Source organism: Melospiza georgiana, chromosome 28 (assembly GCF_028018845.1).
Source record: "Melospiza georgiana isolate bMelGeo1 chromosome 28, bMelGeo1.pri, whole genome shotgun sequence".
In the NCBI taxonomy this organism is placed as follows: Eukaryota; Metazoa; Chordata; class Aves; order Passeriformes; family Passerellidae; genus Melospiza; species Melospiza georgiana.
In genome coordinates, this window is record NC_080457.1 from 2,819,729 (window position 1) to 2,843,316 (window position 23,588).

General features: G+C 53.4%; 1 protein-coding gene across 1 annotated transcript in view; it reads right to left on the reverse strand.

Annotated features, from left to right (window-relative positions):
• ZNF385C (zinc finger protein 385C) overlaps positions 1 to 19,375 on the reverse strand; it is a 74,688-nt gene extending 55,313 nt beyond the window's left edge. Inside the window, exon 1 of the mRNA XM_058041523.1 lies at positions 19,316 to 19,375. Coding sequence (XP_057897506.1) covers positions 19,316 to 19,352 — 37 coding nt within the window. The 5' untranslated portion in view covers positions 19,353 to 19,375. The remainder of the gene's footprint in view (positions 1 to 19,315) is intronic.
• Positions 19,376 to 23,588: the final 4,213 nt, after the last annotated feature.

Sequence of the window (23,588 nt, forward strand, 5' to 3'; positions counted from 1 at the left end):
GGACCCCCAGAGTACACACAACAGCAAATAAAAACAACAGAAATAAAAGAAAGTGTTGGCATCAAAGTGACCACCAAGAGCTGTCACAAAATTCCCCCAAACCCCATGAGTTAGGAGCAGTGTCATTGTCCCTGTCCACCCCTGCAAGGACCCCCAGAGCTGCCACAACCCCTCAGCCCAGCTCAATCCCTGCATCCCATCCCCACCCCTGTGATCCTGCCCCTGCCACACCTGCTGTGCCCCCTCCAGAGCCAGCAGGGACCCCCAGAGCCCCCCAGCATCCCCAGAGCCCCCTGACCGCGGGCACAGGCCATTCCCAGCCCTCCCACCCACCCGTGCTCAGCCCCAGCCCCTCCTCAGGGCAGCCCCGGGTGCCCCAGCCTGGCACGGGCGGCTCCTACCTGTGCTGGTGCGGAGCCCTGCCCTTGGCACGGCCGTGCCCGGCCGGCTCTGCCCTTGTGCCACCTCCGGGCACCGCAGCCCGTGCCTGGAGCGCTGCAGGCGCCTGGCTCGGGTTTCAAGCGCGCTTCGATCGCCACTAAATCAGCGCTCATCAGCAGCCTCCGGAGCGGAGCCGGGCACGAACCGGTGCCCGGGGCTCAGCAGGGTCCCAAAGAGCGCCGGGCTTTGTCACGCGGGGCAGGGGTGGCATGCCAGCTGGCAGGGGTGGCACCGGAGCGGCCACCTTGGGCCGAGAGCGGGCACTGGGTGCACCTGGCGGCAGCTCTCAGTGACAGGGGGCACGGGAATGGGGCTGGGGGCTGAAAATTCACTGTAATTTCATAAAGGGGCACTGGGTGCTCACATCTGGCAGGGGACATGGGAATGGGGCTAGGGGCTGAAAATTCACTGTAATTTCATAAAGGGGCACTGAGTGCTCACACCTGACAGGGGAGATGGGGGAATGGTGCTGGGGGCTGAAAATTCACTGTAATTTCATAAAGGGGCACTGGGTACACCTGGCAGCAGCTCTCAGTGACAGGGGATATGGGGGAATGGGTCTGGGCACAAAATTCCCTGTGTAAGTTCATAAAGGGGCGCTGAGCACTGGTGAAGGGCTGGGAAGGGCACAGGGAGCTCTGTCCCGGGCATGGAGGTGCCCAGGGGAGCTGCTGTAGCATCAGCTGATGTTTCAGCGTGCTGCCCTGAGCACACCTGGCAGATTGCAGGTTTTGGAGGGCCTGGCCATGGCTGCAGCATTCCAGCATTTCATAACACTGCATCAAACCAGCTGCCCCCAAAGCCTGGCATATGCTCTGCTAATGCCACAGCCAGGCACATTTTAGGATCAGTCCATAAACCATCAGAGCAAGGATTAGTGGGAGCTGTCTCTCCTCAAGGGCTCTGCTCTGCAGGCTGGCTCCTGGCACGGGGACACACACAGAGCTCATAGCACCCCCAACCCTCAGTTCTGACGCCCCAAATTCCCAATTCTTACCCTCAGATGCTCTTGGGGCCCCCCTCAGCCCCGTTGCCACAGGCTGAAGGGCACTGGGGCGTCCTGCAGCCTTCGGGGAGGACAGGGAGCATCCCGCGGTGCCGCTGTCCTCTCCCGTGCACACCAAGATCATTCACGCCGCATGCAGGGCTGCCTGTCCCCTGAATCAGCAGATCCCAGCCCCGCTCAGGACAGCGAAACCCGGCTGAAGGAGACACCATGGAGGGGAAAATGCTGCCTCTCTGCCTGGCTGCTCGAGGAGACAAAACCTGGGCAGTGCCACCTGCTCCCAGCCCAGCAGGGAGGGAGACATTCCATCCCTGGGTTTGGCTCCAGGTGTGAGCACAGAGAGGAGGAGGAAGGACTGAGCTCCGTGGTTCACCCCCCAAAACATCCCCAGGATCTCTGCTGCATGAGGAGAACCTGACAAGATCACAGCATCCTTCAGGATTCTTGTGGTCAGCACAAAGGTTTGGGCAGAGGCAGGTCTCACAGAGCCACTGTGTGATGTAATTAAAATAAAATAAAATATAATATAAAAAATAAAATAAAATAAAATAAAATAAAATAAAATAAAATAAAATAAAATAAAATAAAATAAAATATTTTTTAAAATTAATTAAAATAAATTAAAGTAAAATATTAAATATAATTATATATTAATTTAATATGTATTATATATATGTAAATAATAATTAAATTTAAAAATGTAAAATAAAATAAAAATAATAAAATTAAAAAATAAAATAAAATAATAAAATAAAATAATATAATATAATATAATATAAAAATAAAAATAAAAATAAAAATAAAAATAAAAATAAATAAAAAATAAAAAATATAAAATAAAATAAAATATTTTTTAAAAATTAATTAAAATAAAATAAAATAAAATAAAATAAAATTATATATTAATTTAATATATTATATATATGTAAATAATAATTAAATTTAAAAATGTAAAATAAAATAAAAATAATAAAATTAAAATAATAAAATTAAAAAATAAAATAAAAATAAAATAAAATAATATAATATAATATAAATAAAATAAGATAAAATAAAAATAAAAATAAAAATAAAAAATAAAAATAAATAAAATAAAATAAAATAAAATAAAATAAATAAAATAAAATAAAATAAAATAAAAATAAAAATAAAATAAAAATAAATAAAGCACGGAGAACCAGGTGATGCCCAGGGAGACTCTGAGCCCTGGCAGCACCTCATGCTCCCCTCACAGTTTGCTGAAGCTGCCACAGGGAAATGCCCATAAAATGTGATTTTCCACAAGTGCAGGATCCAGACTGAGACCCAGGCCAGCTCCTGGGCCCCTCCACCCCCACTGCAGGCACAGACAGCAGGGTCAGCAGCAATGCCACTGGACACACAACACCACAAGCATTGGCACAAACACCACGGGATGGCACTGCCAACCCCCTTCCCACACCCACGTGTTCCCCTGGCGAAGGTGAGGAGCCACCACGAGCACTTACAGTGATGAGCAGGGTTCCAGCACAGTGGGAAAGTTCTTCCCTCCCAGCTCCCCTCACTCCCACATCTGCATCAGGAGCTTTTCAAGGCAGAAATTGGCTTTTAAGTGAATTTGTGGAGAGCTTCTGGCTAACAGGAGACCTCCAGCTTAAGCTGGAGCTCTCAAAGGCTCCTCTATTACAAGGCAAATTAAATATTTGATAGTGCTAAGTAAGTGACATTTGCAGTCTGGTCACGCCAGGGGTATCAGATAGAGACATTTGCAATGGGATCTGTTTAAATCCATGTAGTGCTTTGGATGTGTCCATCAAAACAAGCCCAGAGCTTTATTAAAATCAATGTTATCAAACACCCTGCTGGGGGAGGCTCTGGAGCCCACGTGGTAGGGCTGGGGGCAGCTGAGCTCTGCTGAGCTCTGAGGCTGCAGTGAAGCTGTGGAAGAGAATTTTCTTTTAAATTAAAGAGTAGCAAGAGACTTATCCCTACCTGCAGCAGAAAAAAAGGGAAAGCATTGACCCAGCCCCATCTGGAACCTGTTTTCAATCAGATCTCTCCTATATGAGAGATTTCTGATACCTGATATCAGATCAGACATGCTCCCATCCCAGATCCACACATCCAGAAACTTCCATTAAGATGTTCAGTGTGACAAATGACAATTCCCTTCTCCACCTCAGCAAGGAAACACGTTTTGTCCAAGTACAACAACACTCCTTCCATCACCTTCCCTAAAAAGAAAAGGGCTTGGAAACGTAAAAGGCTGAAAAGGATTTTCTGCATCTGTCACAGGAGATGTGACAAAGTGACACAAAGTGACACAGTGACACTTGTTGACAGTGGACGCCCTTCACGGGCAGATTTGGGGAAGATTTCCTTACCAGCACATGGCTCAGTCCCATCAGCTGTGGTGGCAGGAGGCTCCTGAGCACCAGGACAGCCCTGGCTCTGCCCTTGGGGACCCCCCTGGCACCCCAAATTGGCTGAGGGGCCACCCCAGTGCCACCCCCTCTGTCCCAATTCCATGGCACTTGTCACTCCCAAACCTCCCAGCTGCTGGGAAAAGTTTGCAAAAAGCATCTGGAGCTGGAAGGCAGATGACAAGTTAAAAAAACCCAAAACCTAATTTATTGTTTTCTCAGAATTTAGAGTGGGAGGAAGGAAAATGGGACGACCCATGATTTTTTAATGCCTGCAGTTGGCAGCTCCATATTTAATGTGACAGCATCCCTTTAAGAGAAATATGTTCATACACAAGAAAGAAAATAAATTGGCAAAGCAATTTGCTTTCAAGCCAGGCTGACAATTCCCCACTCCAACGTTTTGCTGCAGCCTTTGGGTGAGCTGCAGTGGCCAGCACTCCATGCTGGGCAGGGATCAGAGGTTAAGGATGGGTGACAAGCCCATCTGGGAGCAGTCATTTATCCCAGAGATGGTGCAAAGAGAGGAATAATTCATTGTGTGTGAGGTGACAAGGAGACTGTGCTGTCGTGTTAGCACACTGACAACTCCCCAGCACAAACAGAGCTGCTTGTTACCCACACGATCAAAGGGGCTTCTGCATTTGGGGTAGGAAGGGAGGGAAAAAAGACAGGAAGAAAAGAAAAGAGGTAAATCAAAGCCTTTTTACTGTTTCTTATGAAGGAAACTTGTGAGAAATGCTTTCTGCAGAGCAATTAGTCCCCAGGATCTGAGGCAGGAGCCCAGCAGGACCCAGCAGGACAGACCTGTCTGACAGGGGACAGCACCATGGCACCAGAGCCATCACTAGGCGAGGCATCAGAACCAGTTAAAACCATCCCTGACTCCTGCATTCCCCCTCACTGAGGGCTGGGGGTCCCCAGAATGATGCTGCACACCCAGCTCATGACGTCCCTGCTGACAGCCAAGCCCCTAAAGCCCTGAGCTGGGTGATGGTGGTGCCACAAAACCCCTGAGCCCCCCAAGGTGGTGCTGGGGAGTCCCCAAAAGTGATGGGGGTGCCACAATTGTGCTGCAGGAGCCTCCAGCCTCAGTTCACACCCTGAAAGCCTGCCTTGTCTGTGAGCACCAGAGCTGACAGGCAGGGAAATGAAATGGGACAGATGATAATGAATCGCCCACATCCCTCAGCGACTCCTGGATGTGCAGTAATGAAGTTATACACTGCTCACTGGCTAGAGGACAGGGGAAGAGCTTCAGAGCTGGGGTTTAATCAGTTCAGTGACAAGCATGGCCTGGATTTGCTCCCTCCTCTCACCATGGTTTGGTTTCTACACTCCTCTCCCAGCTCCTGCAGCTCCAGGAGTCCCAGCCCTGCTCCTGCAGCCTGGGGTGAAGCTGCCCAGCTGCTGCAGTGAGAGAATCCTGGGCTGTGCTGGAGCTCACCAGGGTCAGGAGAGCAGCACGTGTGTCCAATTAGAGTGGGAAACCTCTGCTCCCAGGAGGGCACAGGGCAGCCAGCCCTGGCTGGCAGTGCAGGTGGCAGCTGGAGGATTTATTTAAGGTTATTTAATGAGCTCGGGTGGGTCAAAGCTCCTGCTTGAAAGGAATTCCAAAACGGATTCATGATGTTGGAAAGGATGGAAGTTTGGCAGGAAAGTCTCACAGATATGTGTGCTTAGCAGAAAGATTTTTAAATCTGATGAAGGAATAGAGATGGAAGCAAGTTTTGATATAGAATAATTGCTGAGCCAGTCTTACTGGATACCCTTTGCCTTCTTGGTTATGTCAGTTAGGAGAGATTTTTATGACTTAGAGCAAAGGATAAACCTACCCCAAACAAGAAGATGTTTTTACCAAGCAGAAAGATAGCACTGGCAAACAAGTCAGCAAATGTTGCAAGTAGAAAAAAGGTCTCAGAATTTTCCACTGCAAGAAAACTGAAAAACAACTTCCAGCTTAAACTGTAATGTACTGACTTTGAGTGATTGGAGAACAGTAGCATGAATATGGTAATTACAGTAGTTATGATAGGCTAGAGATAAAAGTTAAGGTATAGATTGGTTCTACTGTATGAAGATGCTCAGCAAAAAAAAGTATATAATGTATTGTAACCAAAAGAAAAGTATGTAATGCAATGTAGCCTAAACTAAAGGGTCTCCAGGCCTGCCTGCAGCTGGAGCTGACAGCGATATCTGCATCCTTCGAAAATTTGAGAGACCCCACGGGAATGCCCCATGGCCTCTCCCTTTATTCAAATAAAGCAAAAGGACTCCTCTGCCTCCTTTTTGGACATAAGCCTCTGATGTTTGTGGGTTAATTCTTCTAACTTAAGGGAGGGTTATGCATTAGAGGGAAATCTTTGGTATCAAGCATATGGGGAATTTTTTACCTCTCAAGTACCTCAGCCAATGGGGAAAGAGAGAAGGGAAATTGGGATAAAAAGGAGGCTGCATCCTCCAAAAATTTGAGAGACCCCACGGGAATACCCCATGGCCTCTTCCTTTATTCAAATAAAGTAAAAGGACTCCTCTGCCTCCTTTTGGATACAAACCTCTGGTGTTTGTGGAATAATTTTCCTAATATAAGGGAGGGTTATGCATTAGAGGGAAATCTTCGGCATCAGGCATATTGAGAATTTTTTACCTCTCAAGTACCTCAGCTAATGTGGGAAGAGAGAAGGGAAATTGTGATTAAAAGGAGGCTGCATCCTCCAAAAATTTCAGAGACCCCCACGGGAATACCTCATGGCCTCTTCCTTTATTCAAATAAAGTAAAAGGACACCTTTTGGACAGAAACCCCTGACGTTTGTGTGTTAATTCTCCCAGCACAGGCTGTGGGAAGCAGCCGGGGCAGAGGGGCTGCTGACAGCTCCGTCCGCAGCCGGGCCGTGCCAGGCCCCGAGCGTGTCCCAGCCGGGCACAGCTCCAAGGCACGGCCCTGGAGCGGCCTCGAGGCCTCACCGGGATGCCAGGGGGATCCCCGCAGCCTGCAGCCCCTTGCCAGGGCTCCCGGTTCCCCGGTTCCCCGGGGCACAGCGGCGGGAGGCTCCGCGCCGCCGGAGCCGGCGAGAGGCGGAGGCGTTGCTGTTATGAAAACATGCGAGGGCTGTGTCTGAAAACACTGTGAGGAGCCAGCTCCATAAATAGGCCCTTTATGGCTCTTCCCTGAGCTCAGACAGGCTCTTTCACACACGCTGGGCTCCGGCACGGCGGGTTCAAACAGCGCGGGGATGGGTGGGGGACACCGGGGAGCAGCGGGGAAACTGAGGCACGGAGCTCCCCCCACGGTGTGCCCGTGGGAGGACAGAGGCCAGGACAGTGACAGGGGACATTGCAGCTGTCCCCTGCCACCACCTCCGCAGCACACGGCCGCGATTAATCAGCGCATTCATCAGGGAGCTGTCATTAATTGAGCAGCTCCTGCGGCCGCGGATGGGCTGTGTGGTGGCAGAGGCTGTGAGGGCAGCAGGAGCTCGTCGCTGCTCTGGGCCACATCCACTGAAGGCGGTGACAATTCGGTTTGTGCCCCCTCAGCGAGCGTCCCCCGGTGTGGGAGCGCTGGTGACTAAAGCAGCGGGTGAACAATCAGTGACTCAGCGCGTAATTTTGCTCATTTCGTGCCTTTTTTTAGCGCCGGGAGGACAGAGCTCGCACAGCGAACTCTCTCCAGGCACCGCCACCACTCCCCTCACCAGGCACCCACCTGGGGCTGGGCACCCTCCTGCAGGCAGCATCTGCGTGATGTGATTCTGCCACGGAAAACCAAGCTGGAAAACACTGCCAAAGGCTTTGGATTGCTCTTCATTCTCCTTTTTATGGTTTCCTTTCTGACCGGGGAGAAGGCAAGGGGAGCACTACAGCCGTGGGGAGATGGGGAGCCCCGGTGGCCCCGGTGGCACCGGGAGCCTTGGTAGGCCCAGCAGCCCCGGCAGTCTCGGATGCAAATCTTCTCCCTCGCTTAACCCAAACCCTCTCTTAATCAACCTCATCATAGCCCTCTCCTATGCCCTTCCAATCTTAATTGCAGCAGCCTTCCTCATGCTAGTAGAGCGCAGAATCCTGAGCTACATACAAGGCTGAAAGGGCCCAAACATTGCTGTGTTTGCAAACTCCTACAACCTCTAGCAGACAGTGTGAAACTATTTATCAAAGAGCCTATTCGACCACCAACATCCTCCCCAATCTTATTTATCACAACCCCAATACCAGCCTTACTCCTAGCAATCTCAATCTGATCCCCATTGCCCCTTCCATTCTCCTTAGCAGACCTCAACCCAGGCCTGCTCTTCCTATTAGCCATGGTGAGCCTAGCAGGGTACTCCATCCTATATCAGGCTGAGCTTCCAAATCAAAATATTCAGGCCCAGCAGTTCCGGGAGCCCCGGCTGAGCAGCTCACACTGCCCTGGCACTGTCCTGGCAGCTGCTTTGATCAAGAGCAAAGCACTGAGCTCTTGTTTTGGCAGTAAGTGATGTCTGCAAACACCGGGTCTGGCTGGAATTAAGGAGATCTTGGAGCTGGAATTGTGCTGAGCACCCTGGGCTGCCGGAGGAGCCTCTGCTGGGACCCACCTGCCTCAGCCTGAGCACCAATGGCTGCATCCATAGGCTGGGGACTGGCACAGACACATTTTATGAAAAATCCTTTCCTTAGGATTTTTCCTCCTGAGAAGCTGGGAGGCCTCAGGAACAACATGTAAACAATGGTTATCTGCTGCTGTGGAATGCAACAGGTGCATCTGTGATTGGTCTCATGTGGTTGTTTCTAATTAATGGCCAGTCACAGTGAGCTCTGACTCTGTCACAATCTTTGTTATTCTTTCCTATTCTAGTCTTAGCTAGCCGTCTGATGAAATACTTTCTTCTATTCTTTTAGTATAGTTTTAATATAATATATATCATAAAATAATAAATCAAACCTTCTGAAACATGGACTCAGATCTGCATCTCTTCCCTCATCCTCAGAGCCCTGTGAACACGGTCACAGGGGACAGGGATGTGCCAGCAGTTCCCTCTCATCCTTACAGACAGGGCAGCCACAGCCCAGCAGGTGTGTGAGTGCAGAAACCCGATTGTGAGGGCAGTTCCAGCCCCGTGTCGGTGTGTCTGCACCTCCAGGTGATCCATGCAGGAATGCAGAACGAGGTCAATGTCCTTGGCACTGCCACCACACCTGGATGGATCCCCCTCATCCAGGGGAGCCACTCACAGGTCCCCTATCCTGAGGCGACGTTGTGATGCTTGTATCCCCATCTGTGTGTTCTGTTATGCTGCATATCATGTTCTGTGCCTTCAAGACTGGCTCTGAAGAGCAAAGTTTTGTTTGTGTTCTCTTATCAGCCTGGTGGGACACACAGACAGGGCAGTACATGGTGCTGCTTTTGCTTTTTGCTTTGCTTTTCGCTTTGCTCTTGCTTCTGCTTTTCTCCTGCTTTTTGCTTCTGCTCATTTGTTTAGCTAAGCAGTCCGAATTTTCCCTGGGCTGTTTCTCCTTTCCCTTTTTTGGACCTACTAGAACCTGCTCCGGACTGGGACCTGGGAAACACCAAGAATTTGCACCATGCTGCAGCAGCTGCCCCAGCACCCCAAGGACTGATAACAGAGCGACCAGCCCCAAGAGAGACTTTCTGAATTTGTCATCTTTTTCAGAGTGGTGTCATCTGGTATTGTTCATTTTGTGTGCTGGGGGGTGCCGTGCCTGTTAAATAAACAGGTTCTTTCCACTTCTCTCCAAGGAATCCTTCCCAACCCGGTTGTGGGGAGAAGCCAAGCGGGTTTGCTTTCTGGAGGGGCCCCTTTGGAGGTTTACTCCCAAATTTGCCCTAAACCAGGACATCCCCCCCATGCCATCCCTTGTGCAGGGATCTGTGCAATCACACAGTGCCAGCCATGCCCATCTCCCAGGGCACCTGCAAAATGTCACCCAAACCCTCTGATGGGGGCAGTGACACAGCCCCAAAGCAGCCCCAGCCACCGGAGGACAGCGAGTTGTCACCTCCTTAAAGCAGCTTTGTCTTTGCGTTCTCTTTAATGATTTCCCAGCTGCTTCCCCATTTCAGCCGATAATGGGACTTCACTCCCTATCTGGGTCTGAGAGGCGCTTGCCTTGCTCAGGCTGGAGAAAATCAATTCCCCTCTCACTCAAGTCTTTGCAAGAGAGATGAACTAAAGATCGTGCCTGCCTGAGCAAAATATTTATTCAGTCTGGGAACAGATTTACTTTTGAACCTTCTATAAATACAGCTGAGGGCCCCCATTTAATCCCTCACCAGAAGACCTAATTTTATTTGTTTTACTGTTTTGAAGAATTCTCCCTTTTCCGAGGCCTTGTCAGCAGGTGAGGAGAGGCAGGATTGTTGGCACCCAGCTTGGCAGTGCCTGATCCTACTGCAGGAGGGGGTCTGGGGGTGACAGGGTCAGCAAGGTCTGGGTTCTGCAGGATTTCCTGCTCTGTGTTACTGATTTACACCCATCAAAGCCCCGCTGGAGCCAGGGCAGGCAGGGAGAGGCCAAATCCCTCACAGAGGCTCTTTGTGACCCTGCCTGCCCTGCCCATCCCTGTGCTGGGGCCAGAGTAGCTCAGCAGGGCCATTCACAAACCCTCTGCAGCCCCTCAAGACCTGAGCCCACCTTCCACAGACGCAGCAGAGACCCTGCCTGGCCCCACAGTGTCTCACCACCCTAATTCTCCAAGGATTCTGCATCCTCTGTCACCCCAGAGCCACTGGGGCTGCACAGGGGTTGGGTTCCCATCCCTGGAGGGAGAAGGAAAAGCTCCTTGGGGGTGGGTGGGCAGTGGGAGCAGCTCCCAGGGCTCTCAGGGCATCCTGCCACCTGCCAGCATCTCTGCCACGCACCACTGTGCCCTTGCCAGAGGGTTTGCCCAAGCCCTTAGGAGGAGAAGTGCTCCCAAGGACAAACTGAGAAGCTTTCCCAGCAGGTGCCAAGAGCCAGCTGGTGCTGGAGATGATTTTCTGCCACCAGAACCCACCTTGGCACTGCCCTGGGAGGCCCCAGAGCCCCCATGCCCGTGGGAGCAGCATTGGCACTGCAGCAGGGCTGGCACAGGCCAGGGGGCTGCCAGGTGCCTCTAAATCCCTTTGTGCCATCCCTGCATTGGTCTGTGCCCATCCTGCCCAGGGATTCTGGCACTGATTGTGCCTTCCATGGAGCACACAGGTCACCACCAGGAAGGTGAGATTCAGGTGTGAGCCCTGCAGTGCCAGCCCCAGGTCCCTCCCTGAGTTGTGCAGCAGCTCCTGGCCAGGAGTGAGACCCAGCCTGGACAGACCCAGCCTGGACAGACCCAGCCTGGACAGACCCAGCCTGGACAAGGGAATTGTTGTTTTCCCATCTGGCTTCTCCCCAGCCCTTGGAAGACTCCTCCAAAGGCACACTGTGCTCTGCACCACAACTGGCTCACTTATTTGACACATTTATTAAATTGTTATTACACCTGCTGGCTAATTACCCCCTCTGGAAACCAGAGGACACAGAAATTTGACATCAACCTGTGCAATCCTGCAGCAATACAGATGCTGGCCAGGTCTGGGGGGCTTGGGAGAAGTTGGGGACTGGGAACATGGCTCTGTGGAAGTGTTCCTCACTGCCCCACGGTCCAGTTGCTGTTGGCTAATTACACCTGTTGGCTAATTACTTCCTCTGGAAACCAGAGGACACAGAAATTTGACATCAACCTGTGCAATCCTGCAGCAATACAGATGCTGGGCAGGTCTGGGGGGGTTCAGTGGGGCTTGGGAAAAGTTTGGAACTGCTCTGTGGGGTGTTTCTCCCCTTCCCCACCAGTCCAGCTGCCCCCTTTCCCAGCCAGATGGGCAGTGGGGAGCCCAGGATTGATGGAGAACCCCTTGCATCCCATGCCTGGGGTGCCAGCACTGCCCTGGCTGAGCGCAGATTAATCTGGGAGAGCTTTAATCCTCTAAAACCCTTTCGTAACAGCCCTCAAAAATAAGCCTGGAGAGTTCCTAATACTTCTTGAAAATTTGGAGAGGGGATATTTATAGGCCCTGGCTTTGGATGAGAGGAAGCACACCCAGCTCTGGCTGGGAGGGCTCTGAGGTGCAGAACCTGCCCCAGCCCAGCTCTGTGCCACTCCCATCTCCTGCTGGCTCCATAACAGGCTGCCCTTGTTTTGGGATTTTTATGATTTTTTTTTTTTCCTACGAGCGTTTGAGGCTCCTCAGAAGAGCACAGAGCGGCTCTGTGCCTCCAGCCCTTCAAAGGAACGCGGAGCAGCAGCGCTTCCGACCAACACAAACAGCACTGACGCCCCCTGGGCACCTGGCTGGGGAAACCACACGAACTGACAGAGAAAGTTCAGAAAAAAACCCCCTAAATGGGGCAGAAGTTACCCACATCCACAAAATACAGGAGGGTAGGGTTGTTCCCTGCTGGTTTCCACCAGTGGTGGCCACTGGTTTCTCTGCCATACTGATCCTGGCAGGGACATTCAGGGCAGCAAAACATACAAACTGACAGAGAAAATTCAGAAAAAAACCCTAAAATTAGGCAGAAGTTACCCACATCCACAAAAACCAGGAGCTTTGGGTCCTGCTCTGCTGGTTTCCACCAGCGGTGGCCACTGGCATCTCTGCCACGTTGTCCTGGCAGGGGTCTCCAGGGCAGCAAACCACACAAACTGACAGAGAAAGTTGAAAAAAAACCCCTGAAATTAGGCAGAAGTTACCCACATCCACAAAAACCAGGAGGTTTGGGTCATTCCCTGCTGGTTTCCACCATTGGCATCTCTGCCACATTGTCCTGGTCCTGGCAGGGACATCCAGGGCAGCAAACCACACAAACTGACAGAGAAAGTTCAGGAAAAACCCAAAATGTGGCAAAAGTTACCCATATCCACAAAATACAGGAGGTTTGGGTCGTTCCCTGCTGGTTTCCACCATTGGCATCTCTGCCACCCTGTCCTGGTCCTGGTAGGGACATCCAGGGTAGCACAAGAGCCAAGTGGCAGCTGGCAAGAGGCAAATCATTGGTTTCACATCTCTCCTGCTCCAACAGATAAAGGGAAAAATATCCTCAAAAAAAGCTCTTAGCCCTTTGCCAGTGGTTTTACAGAAATGTCACAAAAGATGTCCCCAAGGGCAGAATTCTGCAGTTCCAAGGCAGCAGAGCTCTCAGAGAACTGGGGGTGACAAGAAGATGAGAACCCCCCATGATCCTAAACAGGCAAAACCCACCCCACATTCAGCAATTCCTGCTGCAGGGGCCAGATGTCAGAGCAGAAATGCTCAAACTGCAGACAGAGGGGCACAGCCTGATCCCCAACAGAGCCCCCAGCTCATCCCTGAGTGGGAGTGAGCAGAGCTGGCCCAGAGCTGCCAGCATCACACCTGTGGGCCAGAAAAACCCAAAACTTCACCAAAAGAAGCATCAGGGATGCTCAGCTCCCTCAGCACCCTGAGCCCAGCAAGGTCCAGCAGCTGCAGCAGCTCCTGGCTCCAGGCAGACCCAGCTTCACCTCAAAATGTTTCCTTTGCAATTTCCCAGTGATCTTCCTTATCAACTAATTAAAAAATTTCCATAATTAGGCCAGGGAAAAATCACGACTCGGGAACGTTCCCATTTCAAAGCAGCCCAGATCTGTTCTTTATCAAGGGCTGGGAGCTCTCACCAGAGCCAGGTTCCTCCAGAAACCTCTCCCATGACCAGGATTCCTCCTGAGCCCACCCCTGCAGGGCCCCAAGCCCACCAGCAGCCCCTCTGCCAGGAATGCATCCTGGGGAAAAGGCTGTTTACATTGCAGGGGGAAAGCGGTGGGGTTTATATAGAATAAAACAATAAAAGTGCCTCTGACAGGATTCTCTGTGCCTTCAGGCCCTGTGGAGTCAGGAGTGCTTGGGGAACATGCAGAGCAAAATCCTCCCTGTGCCCACAGCCTGGTGCCATGGCCGGGGCATCCTGGTGCCCCTGAAATGCCAACACCTGCACCAGGGAACCTCCCACGGGAGCTGGGGCATCCCCTGCTCACAGAGCAGCTCATGGCTCCTAAATCTGCAGGTTCCTTTTGGCAAGTAAATTGTATTTCTAAGAGACATGGAGGAGTTTTTACAGCTGAGGCATCCCCTGCTCACAGAATGGCTCCTCAATCTGCAGGTTCCTTTTGGCAAGTAAATTGTATTTCTAAAAGACATGGAGCAGTTTTTACAGCTGGGGCATCCCCTGCTCACAGAGCAGCTCATGGTTCCTAAATCTGCAAGGCAAGTAAATTGTATTTCTAAGAGAAATTGAGCAGTTGTTATATCTGGGGCATCCCCTGCTCACAGATCAGCTCATGGCTCCTGTATCTGCAGATTTCCTTTGGCAAGTAAATTGTATTTCTAAGAGAAATAGAGCAGTTTTTAAAGCTGGAGCATCCCCTGCTCACAGAATGGCTCCTAAATCTGCAGGTTCCCTTTACAAATAAATTGTATTTCTAAGAGAAATGGAGCAGTTTTACAGCTGGGGCATCCCCTGCTCGCAGAGCAGCTCATGGCTCCTAAATCTGCAGGTTCCTTTTGGCAAGAAAATTGTATTTCTAAGAGACATGGAGCAGTTTTTAGAGCTGGAGCATCCCCTGCTCACAGAGCAGCTCATGGCTCCTCAATCTGCAGGTTCCCTTTGCAAATAAATTATATTTCTAAGAAAGATGGAGCAGTTTTACAGCTGGAGCATCCCCTGCTCACAGAGCAGCTCATGGCTCCTCAATCTGCAAGGCAAGTAAATTGTATTTCTAAGAGAAATTGAGCAGTTGTGATATCTGGGGCATCCCCTGCTCACAGAGCAGCTCATGGCTCCTAAATCTGCAGGTTCCTTTTGGCAAGTAAATTGTATTTCTAAGAGACATGAAGCAGTTTTTAAAGCTGGGGCATTCCCTGCTCACAGAATGGCTCCTCAATCTGCAGGTTCCCTTTGCAAATAAATTATATTTCTAAGAAAGGTGGAGCAGTTTTACAGCTGGGGCATCCCCTGCTCACAGAGCAGCTCATGGCTCCTAAATCTGCAGGTTCCCTTTGGCAAGTAAATTGTATTTCTAAGAGAAATGGAGCAGTTTTTAAAGCTGGGGCATCCCCTGCTCACAGAATGGCTCCTCAATCTGCAGGTTCCTTTTGGCAAGTACATTGTATTTCTAAGAGAAATGGAGCAGTTTTACAGCTGGGGCATCCCCTGCTCACAGAGCAGCTCATGGCTTCTCAATCTGCAGGTTCCTTTTGATGACTGGCGAGTAAATTGTTGTATTTCTAAGAGAAATGGAGCAGTTGTTAGGGTGCAGCTGCAGCCTGGGTTTCCTTGAGAGCACACACATAATTCCTGACAGGGGCTTTCTGACACAGAAATTATGGAGCTATTTTGGAGGCAATCTCAGAACATCATACTAAGAAACAGCCTTTGTACATCACAATATCGTTGCTAAATTGACAAATAGACCCTCATGGGTTTCATTATTCTGCTCTGGGAGCACATTTTTGCATTTTTATCATCCCTAGAAATGATTAAAGAGCTGCAGAACCGAGGGCTCTGGCTCACTCAAACTCCAGTCCTGACTGAGCTGAGGAGAAGCAGTTGGAAGGGCTGCAGGGCTTGGAAAGGAAATTTTTGCCCTTTTAATGTGTAAATCTGGCACGTTTTGGAGACTGTCTGTTGGTCCCACTGCAGGTTTGGGAATTCACCAGTGTAAAAGGATGTGACATATCCAGTGCTGGGTTGGGAACATCCCTGCAAAGGTTCAGTCAATAGCAAACCTGGGCTGTGCACTCCTAGAAACACATTGATCTCCCCAGGAACATCAGATAAAAGCCAAACAGGAGGGAGATGCCCAGAAATACAACAAATAAGAGCCCAGAGACCAGGGTACCTTTAGGAGTGATGTCTGAGGGGGCTGGGGCGATGCTCGAGGAGTGCTTGTGGAATTTGGGAATTGCTGCACATGGTCACAGCCAGGTGGGTCACAGCATCACTCCAGGCTCTGCCAGCCCATGGGGGTGAACAGGAGGCAGGATGAGCTCTGTCCATGTCCCTGTCCCTGTCCCCAGTGGCACTTTGTCCTGGAACAGCTGGGAATGCTGGGCAGAGCATGAACCCCCATAAAGAGAGCAGAGAACATCAGAGCATGAACCCCCATAAACAGAGCGGAGAACATCAGAGCATGAACCCCCATAAACAGAGCAGAGAACATCAGAGCATGAACCCCCATAAACAGAGCAGAGAACATCAGGCAGGTGGGGAGGGATGGGATGGGATGGGATGGGATGGGATGGGATGGGATGGGATGGGATGGGATGGGATGGGATGGGATGGGATGGGATGGGATGGGATGGGATGGATGGGATGGATGGATGGGATGGGATGGGATGGGATGGATGGGATGGGATGGGATGGGATGGGATGGGATGGGATGGGATGGGATGGGATGGGATGGGATGGGATGGGATGGGATGGGATGGGATGGGATGGGATGGATGGATGGATGGATGATGGATGATGGATGGATGGATGGATGATGGATGATGGATGGATGGATGATGGATGGATGGATGGATGGATGGATGGATGGATGGATGGATGGATGATGGATGGATGGATGGATGGGATGGATGGGATGGGATGGATGGCATGGCATGGCATGGCATGGCATGGCATGGCATGGCATGGCATGGCATGGCATGGCATGGCATGGCATGGCATGGCATGGCATGGCATGGCATGGCATGGCACCCAGGACAATGGAACCTCCTCACCTGAGCAGCCAGACCCCAGCCCTCACCCAGCATGGCCAGGACATGCAGCCCCTCCACAGCCCAGCACTGGGGTCCAAGCCCTGAGGCCAGGGAGCCAACAGCTCCCACAAATGTTTGTAAATTCTGGTGCTGTTAAACAGCCCCCCAAATTGTCCATGCAGAGGCTGCTGCTCTGTCAGAGCTGAGCAGCACCTGGGCAGTGAGAGAGAGCAGCTGCTCTGGAGCCCCAGGCAAGGAGGGTGGGAGCTCAGAAATGGGAATTCAGGGGTGGGGGCTCAGGGATGGGAATTCAGGGATGGGAATTCAGGGATGGGAATTCAGGAGTGGGGGCTCAGGGATGGGGGCTCAGGGATGGGAATTCAGGGATGGGAGCTCAGAAATGGGAATTCAGGGATGCCAGCCCAGGAATGCCAGCCCAGGAATGCCAGCCCAGGAATGCTCAGGGATGCTCAGGAATGCCAGCCCAGGGGTGCTCAGGAATGCCAGCCCAGGAATGCCAGCCCAGGGATGCTCAGGGATGCCAGCCCAGGGATGCCAGCCCAGGAATGCCAGCCCAGGGATGTTCAGGGATGCCAGCCCAGGAATGCCAGCTCAGGGATGCTCAGGGATGCCCAGGGATGCTCAGGGATGCCAGCCCAGGAATGCCAGCCCAGGGATGCCAGCCCAGGGGTGCTCAGGGATGCCCAGGAATGCTCAGGGATGTTCAGGGATGCCAGCCCGGGAGTGCCAGCCCAGGGATGCCCAGGGATGCCCAGGAATGCTCAGGGATGCCAGCCTAGGGATGTCAGCCCAGGGATGCTCAGGGATGCCCAGGGATGCTCAGGGATGCCAGCCCGGGAATGCCAGCCCAGGAATGCCAGCCCAGGGATGCCCAGGGGTGCTCAGGGATGCCAGCCCGGGAATGCCAGCCCAGGAATGCCAGCCCAGAGATGCTCAGGGATGCCCAGGGATGCCAGCCCGGGAATGCTAGCCCAGGAATGCCAGCCCAGGGGTGCTCAGGGATGCCCAGGGGTGCTCAGGGATGCCCAGGGATGCCAGCCCGGGCATGCCAGCCCAGGGATGTTGGTGCACAAGGCTCACAGCAGGAAGGCACAGCCTGGCGTGACGTCAGAGCCCTGCTCACGCAGATCCTGCTCTGAGCACTCGCAGGCACAGCCACATCCAGGGGCACAGCAGCCTTTCCCCAGCACGTGGCAGATTACAGAGCCAGCACGAAATCCACAGGGCACGGCATCCTCACCCTGCCCTGAACTCTGCACAGGCCACGAGAGCTTCTGGCTGGCACAATCACACTGGCAGCTACCAAGGGACCAGCACAGCTCCTCCATCCCCACGGAGCCCTCCCACACAAGTGACATTCAGCAAAGCCACTGGGCTGGAAAAACACCTGCAGTCACTTCAAAAAAAAGTCAGTGGTGGTGGATTTGGATGGTGGTGGTGGCTGAAGGAACTCCCAGCCAGGCTGGCAGCGGGGACAGAGCCTCATTTATCTGCAGGCTGTCACACACGCTGCCCTGTGGTGCTATTTGCAGACACAAACATCTCCACTCCCCACTCAGACATCCCAGGTGAGCAGGGGGTGAAACCAATGTGCTGAGCAGGGCAGGGCCAGCTCCCGCCTCACATTTTCACCCGAAATTCATTCCTGTAGGGCAAAAGTGCTGCCACACTTCGTGGGACACACAGACACACATCCAGCTGCAGGGGCAGCTCCAGCAGCAAGGCTGAACCAACCTGGAAGCCCCAAGAGTGCAATGCCAGGCTCTCGACCCCTCACCCTTCACACAGAGCCATCTCCTCTGTTTAGGCAGCACTTTCGAATTTTGCTCTGCAAACAAATCTTGTGCCAAGCTGTTGTTTTGCCACCCGCCCACCCAGCAGGAGCGGCGCTGCCAAGGGCAGGCACGGGCACGTCCCTGTGCGGGATCCGCGGGCTTTGCCCTGGGGCAGAGCAAGCCCCAGCCCTGCCCACCCCGGTGCAAACTCCGTAAAAGCTTCCAGCAGAACTCAGCGCTGCTCCGAGTTAGCAAAGTCTGCTGGAAAGGGCCGGGGGAGAGCCTCGATCCGCTTCTGCCTCCACATTCCTGGAGCAGGGCACCGCGCTGCTCCCACCCGGAGACACGGCCGACAGAAAGAGCTTTTGTACGGCTCTCTGAAGGTCTTTCCGTGAGAGCCAAGAGTGCAGCCAGAGCCTCGGCTCCGTTCCCAGCCCGGATCCCAGCAGGGCACGGCTCTGGGTGTGCTGTGCACGGTGACAGCACGGCCGGGCCCGGAGGGGCCAAGCGCGGCTCCACCGCCCCTGCCCCACCTGGGCAGCACCCCCGGCACCTCCTGGGCCAGCGCTGCCCGTGCCCATGCCCGTGCCCATGCCCATGCCCGTGCCCGTGCCCGTGCCCAGGCGCTGCGGCAGAGCCCGCTGCCGCTCACACCCCACAGTACCGGCGTTACCGGACCAGCCCGGGTTACCGGGTCCCGCTCGGAGAGGGAACCTCGCTGAAGTTCCGCTCCAGAAGTTCCCGTCTCCCCTGACCCCTCCGGGCCGGGCTCCCGCCGCCCCCTGTCCCGTGTCCCGTTACCGCCGGGATGGAGCGCGGGGAGCAGATCGAACACCCGGCCCCGAGCCCGAATCCCGGGGCCTTTCCAGCGCATCCCCCGCCGCCTCCCACAACTTTCCCGAGCCCGCAACTCCCGGTGCCCGCAGCCGCCCGTACCTGCCCAGCCGCCCGGCTCCGCCGCCGTCTGCAGCATCCTCCCGCCGGCTCCCCGCTCACGGCGTGCGAGCGCGCTCCAGGAGGAGGAGGAGGAGGAGGAAGAGGAGGAGGAGGAGGAAGGGAGGGGGGGGGATGAAGGCAGCGCGCGCGCCGCCGCGGTCCAGCCCCCACTGGGCGCCGCACGGAGTGGGAGGGGAACGGCGGCGGCGGCGGCACATCCCGCATCTACAGCCCACAGCTGCGTCCCGGGGCTGCATCCCGGGGCTGAATCCCGGTGCTGCATCCCGGGGCCGAATCCCGGTGCTGCATCCTGCAGCTGCATCCCGGGGCTGCATCCCGGTGTTGCATCTCGGGGCTGCATCTCGGGGCTGAATCCTGCAGCTGCATCCCGGGGCTGCATCCTGCAGCTGTATCCCAGTTCTGCATCCCGGGGCTGAATTCTGGTGCTGCATCCCCGTGCTACATCCCTCAGCTGCATCCCGGTGCTGATTCCCATAGCTGCATCCCTCAGCTGCATCCCGGGGCTGCATCCCGGGCCTGAATCCTGCAGCTGCATCCCGGGGCTGCATCCCAGTTCTGCATCCCACAGCATCCCCAGCGCCTCGGGGCCACCCTCCCGTCGCGCACCCCTCGCTCACGGCTGCCCCAGGCTGGGATGGTGGCACAGAGCAGCTCTCCAGGCTCTTTCCGGGCGGTTTGGGGGCTCGCTGAGGTGTGTGTCACAGAGGAGGGTGACACCGCGGGGCTGTGGGGAGGACACCTGAATTTCAGGGTGCTGAGATGCTGTGTGTGACCAGCGCCCCGGAGAATGGGGGGACAAGTGCCAGACCCGCACCCTGAGTGGCACAGGCAGCCCGACCCTGCAGGGTGGTGACATCCCCAGGGAGGTGACATTCCCAAGGAGGTGACATCCCCAAGGAGGTGACATTCCCAGGGAGGTGACATCCCCAGGGTGGTGACATCCCCAAGGATGTGACATCCCCAGGGAGGTGACATCCCCAAGGAGGTGACATCCCCAAGGAGGTGACATCCCCAAGGATGTGACATCCCCAGGGAGGTGACATCCCCAGGGAGGTGACACGCTGTTCTGTGCCGATGACACAGCCCCTGCTCCGACCCAGGGACAGAACCTCGGCCATGCCCGGCTGCTCCAGGAGGGAGAGGCAGAGCGAGGGGCGGGATGGAGGGAGGGGACGGCCGGAGACGCTCCTGGCTCCTCTGTCATCGCAGAGGTGCCGCCAGGCAAAGGCGCCTGTGCTCAGCCTTGTGCTAAGATCAACAATTTTAAGCGCAGAAGTCGGAGCTGGGCTGTCGCTGTCATCGTTGTTAAATATTTTAGCAGCTCCCAGAACCTTTCAGCGGGGCCACACAGTGCTGACACAGGAGAGGAGATGGAAAAGCCTCCTGCTGCCCGCCCCGAGGAATTCGCTGTCTAGACACGTTATATAATCACATTTTGCCCTCCTCCAGGACACTTCGCAGAGGTTCTCAAAGCACTTCCCAAAACTGCTAACTGAGCTTTGGGAGGGAGCTGCTCTGGCCCGGAGCCCTGTGCTCCAGCAGGCACTCAGGGGCAGCTGCCTGCTCGCTGCTTTTCCATAAAAACACAGAATTGGTGCCAGGATGCAGAGGTGGGATTGCTCCCCGTGCTGCCCCTGGCAGAGGTTGGAGGATGCAGAAATGGGGGCAGAGCTGCTCCAAACCCCTCCGTGCCTGCAGGAGGCTCCAGGGCCAGCAGCTGCCAGGGAGGAATCCCAGGGTGAGCTACTCCTGGGTCTGGAGATGATGGAACAGCAGCAGCAGATCCCTCCTGTCCACACCAGGAGTCCTTTCCCTGCTGCTGCCAGAGCCAGGTCCCCACTGTGGCACCACTGAGCCTCACCATAAATCACTTTGGGTTTCCAGAGCCCTTGTGCCAAAGCTCAGTGCATTTGTTGGCTGTGCCATCTGATTTTCACGGTGTGGGATGATGTTTATTCATCCCTATAAATAATTACAGGCGCTCTAATGGATCTCAAACTTTGCTGCACCTTGGCTGTTGTTGTGGTGTGCTGTAATGTCCCACTTTGGCCTTCCAGGTCACTTCCCCAGGTGTGCCTGTACCTCTCTCCCTTCCCCCTTGCCCCCCTGCTGAGTGAGTCCTGTCTATCAGGCTGAACATTCCAGCAAGGCGTACTGTGGTTGGTCAAGTTCAAAGGATGCCCCCATGCCCAGAGGTCATTGGCCTGACTGGGTGTCATCTTCCCCTGAGACCCTGCCCCTCCCACCTGGTTGGTGGCTCACCTGTACCTCCCCTCCCCTGTCCCTGAGCTTAAAAAGGTGATCAGACCATGCGGCCGGGATTCTGTTGGAGCAGTTGCTCACGTTCAGACCTCTGTAACCATGGAATGAACCTCTGGACATTAAACCCTCCAGCAGAATCCATCTCCTTTTTCTCTTCACCATCGCCTGAAGCTATCCTCCTGAGGTAAACGGGGTTCCCAACAAGCCTGGACTTGTTCAGTGCCCAGCTGCAATCTCCAGCAAGCCAAGGTATCTCTGGGGTGATACACCGCAGTTGCTGCCTTTGGCCCAGCAGCGAGGGTCAGACCGGCCCAGGCACAATCTAACTGGGAATATTGGGAGCAGTATTCCAATACTCCTGTCCACACCAGGAGTCCTTTCCCTGCTGCTGCCAGAGCCAGGTCCCCACTGTGGCACCACTGAGCCTCACCATAAATCACTTTGGGTTTCCAGAGCCCTTGTGCCAAAGCTCAGTGCATTTGTTGGCTGTGCCACCTGATTTTCACGGTGTGGGATGATGTTTTTTCATCCCTATAAATAATTACAGGCCCTCTAATGGATCTCAAACTTTGCTGCACCTTGGCTGTCAGGAACCTGATGATGATGGTGTAGAAGCTGAGGCAGGGCTGGGTCTTTCCCACACTTTTTTCATTTACTTTAACCCTTTCAGCCTCATCCTGATGTAGGAATGTACCCCCTTGTTGATGGAGTGACCAAATTATCTTTTATCTCATTTTTATTTGAGCTACAAATTAGAACTTCAAGATGTAAAATTTGAGAAGAAACAGCTGAATACTCCCTTTCCGTGGGGATCAGGAAGTGCAGACATGAGGATCTTAGATGACCACAGCTCCCAGAATTCCAGCACTGGGGATGCATTTGTGAACTCTGGCTTCTCCCTTCCAAGGGCAGCCCTTCGTCCCTGTTTGTGCCAACTTCATGGTCACCCTCAGACATTTTGGATTGCTGCAGATATGTCCAAAACTGAAGACAAAACTGTGAATGAAGAGAAGGTCATCTGAAGTGCCACGGGACAGAGCAGCACAGGGCACAGCACACCCAGCCCCTCCACCACGCTGGAGCTGCTCATAAAATTTCTCCCAACCCCATTCTCAGTTCTGTGCAGCAATTTTGAGCATTTGAAGAAGCAGAAATGAGCCTCTGGGGAAACAGGATTGGGTGCTGCCAGGAAAGAGGGAGCTGTGAGGGAATGGGCACTGCCAGGAAGGGACGGGCACTGTCAGGGCAATATTTCCTTTTTCTTCATCTTTCTGGAGCTCAGCAGTTCTGCTTTCAGCAAACAGGGGGTTTTGCAATTAGAGCAATGTTCTCCATCCTTTGGCAGCTCTGACAGGTTTGTGAATCTTCACACAAAGTTGGTAATTGTTTCTATGGGCTAAAATGGAAGGCACAAAAGGTGGTTTTGACTCTGTGCCAAGGTCTCTGAGCCCCTTGCAGGGCGTGGAGCCACCCAGGGCAGCCAGAGGAATGTCCTGGGCTCTGACAGGACCCAGTGGGTGCTGCAGGAGGGATCCCCCATCCCTGGGCTGCTGCGGTTCCACATTTGGGACTGGCAATGTCTCAATGGGGTCACGTCTGGGACAGCTTGTCACCTGTAACCCATCACATGTGTCACTGCAGAGGTGCCACCCCCGTGTCCCTGGCAGTGCCAGCCCCTCCCTGTGTGGGGCCAGGAAGCCTCTGTGGCTCCTCAGCCAAGCTGCTCCAGCAGCTGCCGTGCCCATTCAGCAGCTGTTGAGCTGTAATTGCTCATTGAGTCATAATTTATTTTTTTTTCCCCCCACTGAAAGCAGCGCTGTCAGGGAATTAAAATCTTTTCAAAAGCCCATAAAGATTTCATAAACGTTCCAGAGCCAGAGCAAGGGGGGGGGTTTAGCACCTTCACAGCCAGGATGCAGGGAGGCAATGAGCAGGGCAGCAGTGGAACACTGGGCAGCTGTACCTGGTTACAGGAGCAGCAGCACTGGGC